The sequence below is a fragment of the Cyprinus carpio genome, chromosome B24, assembly GCF_018340385.1.
Source record: "Cyprinus carpio isolate SPL01 chromosome B24, ASM1834038v1, whole genome shotgun sequence".
Classification (NCBI taxonomy): domain Eukaryota; kingdom Metazoa; phylum Chordata; class Actinopteri; order Cypriniformes; family Cyprinidae; genus Cyprinus; species Cyprinus carpio.
This window is the reverse complement of record NC_056620.1, coordinates 17,323,113-17,335,355: the sequence shown is the minus strand read 5'-3', so window position 1 is coordinate 17,335,355 and position 12,243 is coordinate 17,323,113. Positions and strand designations below refer to the sequence as shown.

The 12,243-nt window shown below is 37.0% G+C and overlaps 2 protein-coding genes across 3 annotated transcripts in view; one reads left to right on the top strand and one right to left on the bottom strand.

Annotated features, from left to right (window-relative positions):
- The window catches only part of LOC109050313 (rho GTPase-activating protein 29-like), a 39,005-nt gene extending 34,891 nt beyond the window's left edge, over positions 1 to 4,114 (bottom strand). For both annotated transcript variants that reach the window (XM_042752248.1, XM_042752249.1), the window contains exons 1-2: positions 3,958 to 4,114; positions 2,004 to 2,376 (exon numbers count right to left, since the gene is read on the bottom strand). In XM_042752248.1, coding sequence (XP_042608182.1) covers positions 2,004 to 2,286 — 283 coding nt within the window. In that variant the 5' untranslated portion in view covers positions 2,287 to 2,376; positions 3,958 to 4,114. The remainder of the gene's footprint in view (positions 1 to 2,003; positions 2,377 to 3,957) is intronic.
- A 2,215-nt stretch (positions 4,115 to 6,329) lies between these two features.
- Positions 6,330 to 11,901, top strand: LOC109108712 (F-box/SPRY domain-containing protein 1-like). The gene is made up of 3 exons (XM_042752010.1): positions 6,330 to 6,926; positions 7,913 to 8,269; positions 11,018 to 11,901. The coding sequence occupies exons 1-3, from the start codon at positions 6,594 to 6,596 to the stop codon at positions 11,201 to 11,203; spliced, it is 876 nt and encodes a 291-aa protein (XP_042607944.1). The 5' UTR covers positions 6,330 to 6,593; the 3' UTR covers positions 11,204 to 11,901.
- Positions 11,902 to 12,243: the final 342 nt, after the last annotated feature.

The window sequence follows — 12,243 nt, the reverse complement described above, 5'->3', positions numbered from 1 at the left end:
CTATGACAACAATGTAAGACTGACACATAGTTTGTAAGTCTTCAGTGACTGGGAGAGTAACACCCCCGCTCAGATCTGATGTTCCTACTGTTCAAGGTCCAAAGCTGCGGGAAGGAGAGACCTGGAGGCCAAAAGCACCGGTCACACACTGGCAGCTCTCAGAGTAACTCTCCTACCCAGCTGGGGTCAAGGACCCTCCATCACCCCGCCGAACAAAAGCAGAGATTCCTACAGACCCTGGACAACATGGCACAGACACAATGGGAGGCTGGAAACACCCCCCACCACATACACACAAGCCACCCCTCCATCCCCTCCTTATTAAGGAACTCTCAAGCAAAGGCAAGGATTAGCGCACTGGATCCGATCCAAACGGAACCGAACGGCACTGCCTTGGGAATGCAGTAAGCACACATGCAAGAGCAATCATCCCGTTAATCTTCATTCATTCCTCTATTATAAAAACATTTCTTGCTGTTTTAAAACACTTCACTTAAGATTACAGAGTACATAGGAAAAGCCAATTAATAATGAACTAGAGTATTATTTGATCAAATACTCCCACAATCAAGGATGTTATGATTTTCAAATTTATTGAACTGGCAAGTAGCCATTTTAATACTTTAATAAGCCATTATAGGTTCCCCCACAACGTTTACAGTATATATTATAAATATTTTTAAATGAAATTTTATTTTTGTGGTCATAACACACTGGCTGAACTAATGGCATGAGTTTGGGGGTGGGGCTTATCTGTTTGTCTACAGGCACTCATTTTTTAATAATTCCATTTGGGGACACCATTAAATACAGACACACACAAAAAAAAAAAAAAAAAAAAAAAAAAAAAAAAAAAAAAATATATATATATATATAAGGAATTTAAAGAAGTGCCTCCACGAAGTGCATTTAAAATCCTTTAATGCACAGCTAGCCGTTAATTATCCCACTTATTCCATGGTCATTTGCCAAATTATAGACAAGTTAATACTAATATTGCTCTTTACAGTGCAATATCTGACCGAATGGGTAAAAATGACCCAGTTATTTTCATCAGTTACAGTATGTTAGCTCTAGCATTCTGCGCGCTTCAAATCATACACAGAGATGAAATAGTTTGTAAGATCACATTTATTTGAATGAATTATAGCATGTATTTCAATTAATTATCGATCAAGAGAGAGTGTGTGTGTCTCTTTCCGTATGTATGTGTGAGTGATGTGTGTTGGTTTGTGTGCATCAATTAGAGCAGCGCATTAATACAGAACGGTGATTAAACTACCTGTGCATTAAACGGTTTTACTGCATACCTGCCAGCCAATCAGAATCCAGTATTCAGACAGACCATGGAATATATATATCTATATTGGAAATGGAAATAAAATATATATTTTTCTGTTTGTCTGTATACACTATATATCTTAAACAGAAGTCTTTATTTTATTTCGAAAAGAAGCTAGTCATTTTTAATTTATTACCTTGTGTTTATTTATATATTTATTTATATATATATATATATATGATATAAGTACACAAAAGTTAAACAAAGTTATATAAACATATTTTAAATGTACATATACATAAACATACTTAATATATATACATGTATACATATACATACACACACACACACACACACACATATATAAATATATAAAATAAGCCTATTTATATATATATATATATATATTCGAATTTTATAACACAACTTAATTAAAAATGAATCCTTTGTTCCAAAAAAACTGCAAATCATAAATGATTAACCTTTCTAAATAAAGAGAAAGTCATTTCCGACTGTGGCTTTATCTTTGTTTAAGCTTGCTGGCATTGTTGAATGAATTCACAGTGTCGATGGCAAATAAGCTTTCCCTTGCCATTATCCAAAAAAGATAACAAGAGGTTAGTGACCGTGAGACCAAGGCTAACGTTGACCCACAACAGGCTGAAACTCCTGACAGCAACAACAAGCTCTTTTCACCAATCCTGTGCGGTCTCACTCTTACCTTTGGCGTTAAAAGCTTCCTTGAGGTGGAGCAGCACGTCCGCAAACCTCCGCACATCGTTGACCAGCTGCATGATGTAGTCGGGATCGGCGCCTGCCATGTCCATGCTGTCCGACCCCGAGCTGACGGAGCTCAGAGAGCCGCTCTTCGCCGATCGGCCCAAACCCCACGGCCCTGAGCCCGAAGAGAGGGGGAAAAAGTGGGAGTTGGGAAGCCGTGCCATTCCCAGCGATCGCTTGTTCAGTCCTCCGCTGCTCTGCTGCAGCATCCCAGCAGCAAACATCCCAGCTGCAGCCAGTTTGAATGGATCCCAGCGCAACGTTCCCTGGACACTCTCAGATTCCAAGAGTTTCCTCACCACTGACAGTTGGCCCTGTGTTCACAATGCAATCAACGTATGGTTAAACCTCTAATGTTTAAAGACAAGAACACTTCTATTTGTTGGACTTTATCGCACCTGCACACAGGGGGGAATATGAGCTATACTCTAATAGGGATGTCTTACACGCCAAATTGCTTTAGCCTTCACTGAGCCTCAACAGTGATTTGCATCTCAAATAAAGAAACCTTGAAACAGACTTAAAGGGATATGGATATACTTTGAGATGGGGATATTAGTTACAAGCAAACCAGGAATTCAAAGCCATAATTTGACTGTGACCTGAGGCTTAGAAAAAGCTTGGGAAAAGTCTTCATTTCACTTTAAACCTCTATCATGTCTTCCTCAGACTGTATTATTTCACATGTAAGATTTGTGTTCTTCATATCAAGTGCTCATTTTATAACTTAAAAATGCAGGTAAACACAATCCCAGTGTCTTAACTTTGCTCAAGATAAAATGTTTTTTTTTTGTTTTTGTTTTTTTAGGAAAGCCAGTCTTAACTGTATTTAGGATTTCTGTCATTTTTGAAAGAACTCACACTGTGGATTGAAAATAAAGCTGTGGCTTGTTGTTATTCATAAGAAAAGAGAGATAAAACGAGGTTTGTAGAACAAGTTAGAATTCCAAACATCTATTTTTCCAGCAAACCACAAGATCAGCCGAGCAATAACAAGTCATTCTACATTAAGAAAGTCCAATATCAATAACATTACATATATAAAAAAAAAAGTTAGAACTTCACAGAAACATAGTAACTGTGGCATTTAGCCAGACCAATGAAAAATTATTTAAAAACATGGAAATTCTGCCTTGCAATTTTGCATAACTGGTGTTGAACAGTTTAATCCTGCTGTCATTACCTCACACGAGTTGTTTTAGAGAACAACTGAATTTCTCCTAAAAAAAGTTTTCTGTTTGTTCGTGACGGAAATGAGAAGTAAAAGAGGAGCAGAATGACAGTTTAAAGATCAGAAAATAATTAATATTAAGCTGATTCATGTCACTGCCAAAAAATGCAATTTGAGAATTTGAATTTAGAAACAATAAATTTAGAGAAACAGGAATTGGCTGGTAGATAACTTGCTTTTAACAAGTCCGAAGAAACTTTTCCAAAAGATCAAACACACAGAATGACAAATCCACATCACCACAACAATTACCAAACAAACCCACAATTAACACCAAACAAAAAAAAAAATTTACTAAGTGAAATAATGATGAAAGCGTAAAAACGAGTGTTAATTCTAACACAGACTGAACCCAGTGTCGAATGGATCATGTTAAGCTAATTCCCAAACAACACAACATTTCTTAAATAGATCTGTAATAAATGTTGGGTGGAAACATTTATAAAACTAACCACAAACTAACTCAAAATTTGTACGTTTGTGGAACTTTTTCAGTGTTGCTTTAATGCGACATTGTGCACCTCATTTTCTGTTTAAAATACGCCGTGAAGCAGTTCACCTCCAGAAGTAACGTTAGGCTTGAACTTCAAACAAACGTAGATTTACTCACCAGTTAAGCAATTCAGTCATACATCAAATATGAAATTAAAACATGCATACTCACTTGAGGAGCATATCTCGCTCAATGCACAGAGATGCATGTACACTGGAAACCACAATATATCCGAAATACCGTTAAATCCCGGGTCCGTTCTACCATTTCTGTCCCGTAAACCGAGATAATGCCGTCTATGTGAGCTTCACGTTCCGCTTGGCTTCGCCCCGCCCTCTAGCGGCTATCTAACTTCCGATTGGCCCCGGTGGGAAGAGAGGCGGGGCCTCCGTTTCCACCCACTAACCACAGGTGTACATGCACTATGGGCGATATATGGATATACACGGCTTCTGTTCTTTTAGAATATATTAAAAAATGCCCTAAGATGAATTTTCCTGAATTTGCTGGTCATATTCAGGTCATTTCATGCCATCACGATTCACTAGGGAACTTAAAATCTGATTTGGAAAGTAGTTTAAGTTTTAATATTTTTTGTGTTTTTGTCATATTTATTATATATATATATATATATATATATATATATATATATATATATATATATATATATATATATATATATATACATATATATATATAATAGTTTAAGTTTTAATATTTTTTGTGTTTTTGTCATATTTATTATTTTTAATGTCTATTCAGTTTTAGTTTCTTTATTTTTAGTTATTTTAGTAAACAAACTAAAGTTTTAATTTTTATATTTTATTTTATTTCAGTTAATGCTTATATTATATCAAGTAATGAAGATTTTTTTTTATGGTTTTAGTTTTAGTTAACAGTAGCAAATAAATTATAAGTATTGGTTCATTTTGCATAATTAACCACACCAAAATACCAGAAAAAAAAGAAAGAAAGAAAAACTGAAGCAATGCAGGAGACAGAAAAGTTTAAATGGTTTTTCCTGCACACAACTCAGAAGTATAATCATATTTACTCCCTTATTTATAGTCAATACAGATACACTAATGCTGTCATTCCCCCAAGCATTAGTGGTGGTGGTTTACATAAAGCAGCATACATCATATCCAGTCAACCTGTCAATCCGGCCCGACAGCCAGTTTCACAGAACATGAAAACATGGAATTTACAAGTTCACAGTATATAAACTTTTATGCATAAATAAACCCATTGTACTAGATGTTGGCTAATTCAGAGGATGTGGCACAGCAATACTGAGCCATACTGCCTGATATAATCTTCTTCCTCTGGGAAAATATATGCATTCACTACCTTCCCCTGTTAGAGCTAATGATCCATCAGGCCTGACAGCATTCAAGCAGCAGCAGTGAATCATGCAGAAAACAGACTGACAGATGCATAACCAAGATATATATATATATATATAAACACATATTTTATACAACATCAGAGAATTTCAGGAAATCTTATCTTTTTTTTTTTAAGTGTTAAGAATAAATTACATCATTAGACCTCGCCATTTCATCCACTAAATAACCCTGATGGTTTAATAATAGTTAATAATTAATAATGGGGTATTTGGGAAGTAAAATAATTACAAATTCCAGCTGCTGTTTTTCTGAGAAACAGACTGAAGGCATGTATTACATAAACCATGAGTGTGATTTTTTTATTTTCTTTTTTATAATAAACTAAGCCTTATTATGTTTATGTGAGTTAAACTCTCTTTTATTCATTTTAAATATCAAATGTTCAGCAAAAGCTATTCTTTAGTATAAAAAATAATGCACATTTTAATAGGCTATTTAATAATGATTTTGATGTATATTACGTGTCAAAAAATTTAATTTACATTATAATTATTTTTAAAATTGTATAATTGTTTATTTTATATACTTAGGCTATTAGGCTATTATAGATTAAACGGCGCACTCTAGTGGTCTTTCCTGTAACGTCGTATTCCCCCTCCCTTGCATGCGTAACTGCGAGGTCCTTAAAGAAGTGTAGAATACAAAATAGTAATGGTAGATTAATTTCCACGATTTTTTTTTTTTAAACAACTCGTTTCAACGAACATTTAAAAATGCAACTGTTAGTACAAATAATTTAAAACTTAAGTATAATTTAAACATAACGTTATAGTCATACAACATTTTTTTACATAACATTTCATATGAAACATTTCTGCTAACCTTTTTTTTTTTTTTTTTTTTTAGCTAACTTACCCTTTGATCCATTGGTCAAATCCTCGGTTCACTCCACATGGTTCACTCCACGTTAACCTGGAACGCTACGAGTCGAACATGTTCAAAAGAGTCAATTAAACGAGTCAGTTGAGACGCGAGAAGCGCTAGCACCAATGAACCGGTTTTGTGGACCAGCTCAATCCGACTCACAAGAACGATTCATTCACGAACCATCATTAATGTGAAACAGAAACAGAAAGAATAGCCCGTTTGCTGCTTTACAACGTGTTATATATGATATGTGGATAATTATAATTAATTTATAAAGCGACTTAATTGAATTATATACTTTCATACAATCCATTCTGTGATTACTGAGCTCGGATTTGTCAGCCACACGCCGTCCAGGACCTTTACAATAGTCACAGAGCTTAGATTTTGATCCATTTGGCCGCAACGGCAATAACACCGGGAAGATGTGTCAGACGAACGCGCTTCACGGGGCCGCGGTGGGGTTCTGACCCGCTGTGCGATCCGGCTGTGCGGTGGTAAAAACGGTTGCGTTCAGCGGAGGAGTTTGACATGTCTGGCGCAGGGGCCGGTGGAGGGGCGCAGTCTGCGGGGCTGGGCGCTGCCGCCGCGGGCTGCTGCTCCTCCTCGTCGGGCGCCGCTTCTGCCGCATTATTAGGCGGGGGGTCGGGCATCGCGGGCCGGTTACCCAGCCGAGTTCTCGAGCATATATTCTCTTATCTGGAGCTGGCGGATCTCATGAACTGCTCGCACGTTTGCTGGCACTGGTACAACTGTCTGGCGGATGAAAACAGCGAGGTGTGGCGGAGTCTGTGCGCCCGCCTGCTCAGTGAAGAAACGCTGCGCTCTGATATCCTCTGCAACCTGTCTTCATATAAAGGAAAAGTAAGATTATTAAAAAAATAGTTAATGTTAATATGTTATTCATTTAACTAATATAATCGACAAAGCAGTACTTACAATCATGTATCGTGTAATTTTAAAATGATATTTTTTTAATTAAATAGATTAGATTTTGAACTATTATTTGCTTTTATGTTTCGAGTAATAAACAACACATTTAATTTTTTTAATTGTATTTTTGAATACAGTTATTTTTGTAGGTGACCGTCAGAACAGTGCTAATGGGCTCCAATCTATGACGTCATTTGTAAATATTGGATCCAAATACTGCTTGACTTAGATTTCTGGACACAAAGCTACAGAAAATTGGTCATTTCCATACAAATGACTGGATTATTAAAGTCCTGTATTGACTGGTCGTATCAAAATTAAAGATTTATCATCACACTTACAAAAAGTATCATGGTACTACAGTGTTTTCTTGGACATTTACCATGGCATCACCATGGTGTTTTGAACATGCATCATGGTACGGCTAAATATGTTTAATATTAATTTACCTATGTTTAAGTTGTTTTACCCTGTTTGTGACACCAGAATAGATACCAATATAAAACAACCAAATAAATATGTCATTATGCTTTTGTTGTTGTGCAAAAAAATCAAAATACTGAGAAATTTGGCTTTAAAGTTGTCCAAATGAATCCTTAGCAATGCATATTACTAATCCAGGGTCACATATATGTGTGTTTTGTATGTACATCAAAGAAAGTTATCGAAAATTGTTAACGTATTGGAAAAAAATCTGTTATTTGAATTTAAGTTTACATTTTGAATGTTCATTAAAACATTGTGATACTATCATCTTAAACCCATTATTGTGTGTCATATTCAACCATGAGTGTATTGTTGAACCCCAATATATATGTATATTGAAAGAGTGTGAAATCATAATATTATCATCTCATTCTAGATAAAATGTTATTAGACGTAAGTTTGGGGTAACTTTCATTTTCTTCTGTCCTCAGCTGAAGTCTTTCCAGCATGCTCTGAGCTCCCATGACTGCTCCAGGAATGTATATATCAAGAAAAACGGGTTCACTCTGCACCGCAACCCCATCGCCCAAAGCACTGATGGTGCCCGTGGGAAAATCGGCTTCTCTGAGGGCCGGCATTCCTGGGAGATCTGGTGGGAAGGTCCTCTCGGCACGGTGGCGGTGATCGGCATCGCGACCAAGAGGGCTCCCATGCAGTGCCAGGGGTATGTGGGGCTTCTAGGCAGCGATGACCAGAGCTGGGGATGGAATCTAGTAGACAATAACCTGCTTCACAACGGAGAGGTCAATGGCAACTTCCCCCAGTGCAACAACGCTCCAAAATACCAGGTAGTGGAGCTTGAGATTGTACTATATGTAAAAATCCTGCCATTCCAAACTTACTAAGAGGGATACATGATATGTCATCATTTACTCACCTTCATGCCATTCCTAACCTGTATGACTGACTTCCTTCTGTAAGACACAAAAGAAAATGTTTTAGGCTTATTACCTTTTTCATATAGCCTTTAGGTGCATCCCAATTTGCATATTTATGCACTATTCTAATGGTGTAATTGTTCTTATTGAAAATTCTAAAAAGAAAACACGCATTTAAATAACTGAAAGGCCCCGTTTACACTAGAGCGTTTTTGTTTTAAAATGGTGTTTTAGAATGAAAACGATCCTCGTTTACACTGGCGTTTCCTCTGCGTTTCAGAAACGATCTCCGTTTACACTACACAACCTAAAACGCATGTCATGTGACCATTCATGCAGGTACAGCCATAGATATGAATAGGTGGATGCCCTATTATTTAGATCGCGGATGCATCTACATGCTTGGAGTGATCGAATGGGGAATCTACGTATACATCTATGAGTACAACAATGCGCATGATGTTATTGTTTACACGGTCGTCAAGGATAAAAAGTCAAAAGTCTTCATTTTGGTCTGTTTACACTGAAACGCAACCCCAGAGTTTTCAAACTAAAACGGGGTCTGCAGCGTTTTCAAAAGTCTCTGTTTTTGAGGGTCGAAAACGCTGCAGTAGTGTAAACGATAAGCAAAAGCAAAAGTTAAGTGTTTTAAAACGAAAACGCACTAGTGTAAACGGGGCCTAAGTGTGAAATGTTGGACAGTCACCTGTCAAAGTTTCAAACCTTATAATATCAGACTCTGATGCTCGATTAAACAAAATGTTCTTTCAAAATCCATATACTATAGTAGAAAACACATTGTCTATAGTGTCACAGCTTCTGTGTGTGTGCATTGATCAATGTTTCGATTTTACTTGAAATAGAGAAATGGCTTACAATTCTGTTTATCATACAAAGTAACTTAAAATATACCAGCCAAGTCTTATGAATTAGTTTCACGCTACCTTTATATTCATTTTGGATTATTTTTGTCCCAAGTAGATCGAAAACAGCTGAAACATTCAAACATTCTTGCGTTTCAAAGAAGAAAGTGCAATGACATGAAGCTAAGTAACTTGATGTCAGACTGACATTCTTTAATGTTCAAAAAATACATTATTTTTCAAATACTGTACATTTTTGTTGGTCCTCTATGCACCGCCTCTCTCAAACGCGTAGTTTTCGACAAAGACCCTCCTTCCGACAATCGCAGTCTGCTCTGATTGGCCAACTGACCCAGTGCATTGTGATTGGCCGAACACTGCAAGCAGTTTCCATAATCGCGAGCTTCATCTTTCAAAATAAATGTAAAGACAGTTAATAATGTCCTTAGTTTTACCATCAGTTCAAGCCCAAAAAGGGAACAGAGTTGCGGGACAGACACAGTGATGAAGCTCTTATGTGTTTGCGGTACACAAGCCACGGACGGTTAAGACAGCTGACTCTGTGATGTGACCATAGACTGTGTAAAAACATGGACGTAGTGTCCGTGACGTCATCCTTAGTTTTCTGAAGAGCGGTTTTGAAGCTTAAAGTGGACGGAGCAGGCCATACCCATCTTGGCAGCACATCACTCCCGGATCAACGAAAATGGGAAAAAATGGCGGGAGTTGGTTGCTGAAGCCATGCCCACCTTGCTTGAAAGCAGTGTCAGCAGCAATCCACCTGTCACTCAAGTGTCCATACCCTTGATTATGCAGAACTTTAAGGCTTAATATAATTTAAACGGATGAGTTATAAAAAAAAATCACCCCCCTCACAGTTGTCAAGAAGAGCATAATTAGCTATACAGACCAAAATAATTTTTTGTACCAGGCTGTAAGCATGTTTTTTTCTGCTGTGAAATTGGGCATTTTAACATGGGGAGTCTATGGGATTGACTCCCTTTTGGAGCCAGCCTCTAGCGGCCAGTCGATGAATTGCAGTTTTAGTCACTTCCTTGTTGGCTACATCTGTTTGGTACTGAAACTTTAGTCTTTGCAACTTCAGGGATCTTATCTATGCAGAATCAGTTTGTAACACTCCAAAGAGAAAGGAAAACTTGAAATCGCATCATATGACCCCTTTAAAGGAGAAATTTTGGGGCAGCTCCATGTGCATTCCATACAACAATATTTATAGTGACCACAGTTTTCAAGCTCCAAAAATGGGAAAAAAAAAACCCCACCATAAAAGCAGTTGTAATATGACTAATGCACTATATTCCAAGTCTTTCAATTATGTTCTTTAACTTTATTTCAGGAACTGGCCGAAATATTCATTATTTGCTGAGAATCTCTACCAAGGCTCTAATCTAAAATGTCAAATTGTTCTTTGTACAAAGGTATTGTATTGCTGCAGAAGACACTAGGCATCACTTCCCAACTCTATATATGGTTATATATATATGTATATGGTTCAAGTTTTCCTTTTCTAAATCTCACACAATTTTTTTTAATGACTTTATAAAATAATTAATCATGTTTGAAATTCCATTTGTGTGTGTGTGTGGTTTAAAATCGTGTTTGGGGAAAAACAGTGTGAAGGGTCTTCAAAATAATTCCTTTTGTGTCTGCTTTTCTCCTTCCTTCTGATGGAAAAATACTAGCATGTAAGTTTGGAACAACAGGAGGAAGAGTAAATGATGACGTTTTCCTTAAAAAAAGATGTAGCTGTAATATGCTTGTATTTGTTTTCCAGATCGGGGAGAGAATACGTGTAATCCTGGACATGGATGATAAGACACTAGCCTTTGAGCGAGGTTTTGAGTTCCTTGGAGTGGCGTTCCGAGGGCTGCCCAAAGCATGCCTGTTTCCAGCTGTGTCAGCCGTCTATGGGAACACTGAAGTGACTATGGTGTATCTGGGAAGACCCCTGGATGGATAAGTAGGATCTCGGTGCCACTATTAGAACCAGAGAGCATCATGGTACCTGCTGCTTGACATAGATAAGACTTGGCTTTTCACATCTGGACTAAAATATGGGGAAATTGGTGGTTGGTGGCGGGCTTTATGATGGATGTCCAACACACATCTGCGGATTTCAGTTGAACATCTGTTTGCTTTTAATCCTTTTTGAAGACCTGGGACATTTTTTTAATCTGGTTTTAATCTAATTTATGAAATCACACAGGGAGCAGCTGTTCTATTTTATGAAATGCTAAAACATGAAGCCAAACTAGAAGAGACGAGTGGCAAAGTTTTCTAATTCATTACCAACATTTTATAACACAATGCATGGAATGAGAAGCTAATGTATGAGTACGAGGACGGCTCAAGCTCTCACACACACAAACAAATGTACGTGTAGGTAAATGACATGAAGTAAACATGCCAAAATGATGTACTGATATCTTACCGTTGTTTTTTCCAGAGCAGTTATCTGCATGCAGTATACCAGTCTCTTCCTCTGTTTTTATTATTATTTTTCAGGACAGGCAAAGGTAGTATGTCGTTATTCCGTTTGTTACTGTACATCTTAACTGTGATGTAGAAGTGTATAGTATTTATTTATTGAGGTCTATCTTTGCTATACCTGAGGATATGGAGACTCCAAATAAACTCTAAATTGTGCCAGACTGTGAACGTATCTCAGCCTGTTCTGTTGTTGAATTTAATGTGGATTAATTTAATCTGGTGGTTTAATAATCTATCATATTGGTATCTAGCAATTCATGAAAAGCCCATAGTTGTTCTTATTTCACCACAAGGTGGCATCCATCATCATAAGTTCCTCCACAAGGCAAAACAATGGTTGACGTCACGCCTGTTCATTCTGTGCACTGCAAATCCTTTATTTAGATGACTTAAATTAATTTAAAATAAGCAAAAACAATTAAAAATTCCGATTTTTTTACGCATTTTATGAATACAATTTTTCATGTTAAGTTGGAAAACATTTCATCAGGTGGAAATTGTGGGTTAAAA